The sequence below is a fragment of the Micropterus dolomieu genome, linkage group LG11 (genome assembly GCF_021292245.1).
Source record: "Micropterus dolomieu isolate WLL.071019.BEF.003 ecotype Adirondacks linkage group LG11, ASM2129224v1, whole genome shotgun sequence".
In the NCBI taxonomy this organism is placed as follows: domain Eukaryota; kingdom Metazoa; phylum Chordata; class Actinopteri; order Centrarchiformes; family Centrarchidae; genus Micropterus; species Micropterus dolomieu.
Window position 1 is genome coordinate 12,884,661 of NC_060160.1, and position 1,122 is coordinate 12,885,782.

The window sequence follows — 1,122 nt, forward strand, 5'->3', positions numbered from 1 at the left end:
GCCATGGGCGAAATCCGCATCTATATGACTAACTTGACCATCGCTGATCTCCTTTTTGTGTGTGCCCTTCCCTTCTGGATTGGCTATTATAGTCACCACGGCAACTGGGTCTACTCAGATTTTATGTGTCGGCTGACTGGCTCATTGTTCTTCATCAACACCTATTGCTCCATCCTCTTCCTCGGAGCCATCAGCGTCAACCGATACTGGGCAGTCGCCCGGCCTCTGGATGCGGCCTCTTCAGACCACAGGCGTCGTGGGATCATCGTGTGCGTTGTCATCTGGGTGTTGACCATGTCGATGGCTGTTCCATTTCTGACATCTCCAAGGACCAACAAGAACAACGTCACTCGCTGTTTTGAGGGGTACCAAAATGAAACTGATTCCCATAAGAAAATATTGGCCGTTACTCATAATATACAATATTTTGTGTATTTTCATCATGAAAATCAATTAAAGGAAAATTTCATGTAATTTAATGGCTCCAAACCCTCTGTTCTCTTTTAAGAAAATGTAATGTTTAGACATAGCAATAGACATTGTACAGCTGCTGTTTTTATGTAGGTTTTAAATGTGCATTTTAAGTGTGTGTTTTTAATGAACCTTGTCGAAGGAGAATTTCTGTCACTGCTTTGGGACAGACAAGAAAGTTATCAAAAAAAGTGCTTTAATTTTTTCTTCATGTCTGAACTGAAGATACATATTTTTAAAATAAAGACACATTATTTAAATCTTTCCACAGGTGGTGTTCTGCCTAAAGCAGGGCATTAAAAACAGTAGGCTAGAGAAGTCGAGGATAATACACATATGTACAGAGCCTAGCCATGTGTTTTTGGGTGTTTAGCTTCTCCCCAGATTACACACACAGAAAAATATGTGATAATGAGATTGTTGTCTCCCATCAGCTAAATGATGCTCAGCGTCACTTTCTGCCAGGAAGACTATCTCTATGCTTCATGCTTCTCTTCCTCCCTTTCAATCAGCTGATCAGGGATGTTCAGTCTTTGGCAAACCAATGAGATTCTTGCCACAATCTCCATCTGCTAATCATGCAGTCACAGTCAAAATTTTAATCTGTTCTCCTTTCTGCTGCTTCTAGCTGTCTTTCAGTACAATACAAAT

At 40.8% G+C, this 1,122-nt stretch overlaps 1 protein-coding gene across 1 annotated transcript in view; it reads left to right on the forward strand.

The window, feature by feature from the left end:
• The first annotated feature begins 3 nt into the window (after positions 1-3).
• Positions 4-1,122, forward strand: part of LOC123979403 (platelet-activating factor receptor-like) — a 1,474-nt gene continuing 355 nt past the window's right edge. The window contains 3 exon segments of the mRNA XM_046063316.1: positions 4-413; positions 415-495; positions 1,111-1,122. The exon segment at positions 1,111-1,122 is cut by the window's right edge and continues 355 nt beyond it. Coding sequence (XP_045919272.1) covers positions 4-413; positions 415-495; positions 1,111-1,122 — 503 coding nt within the window.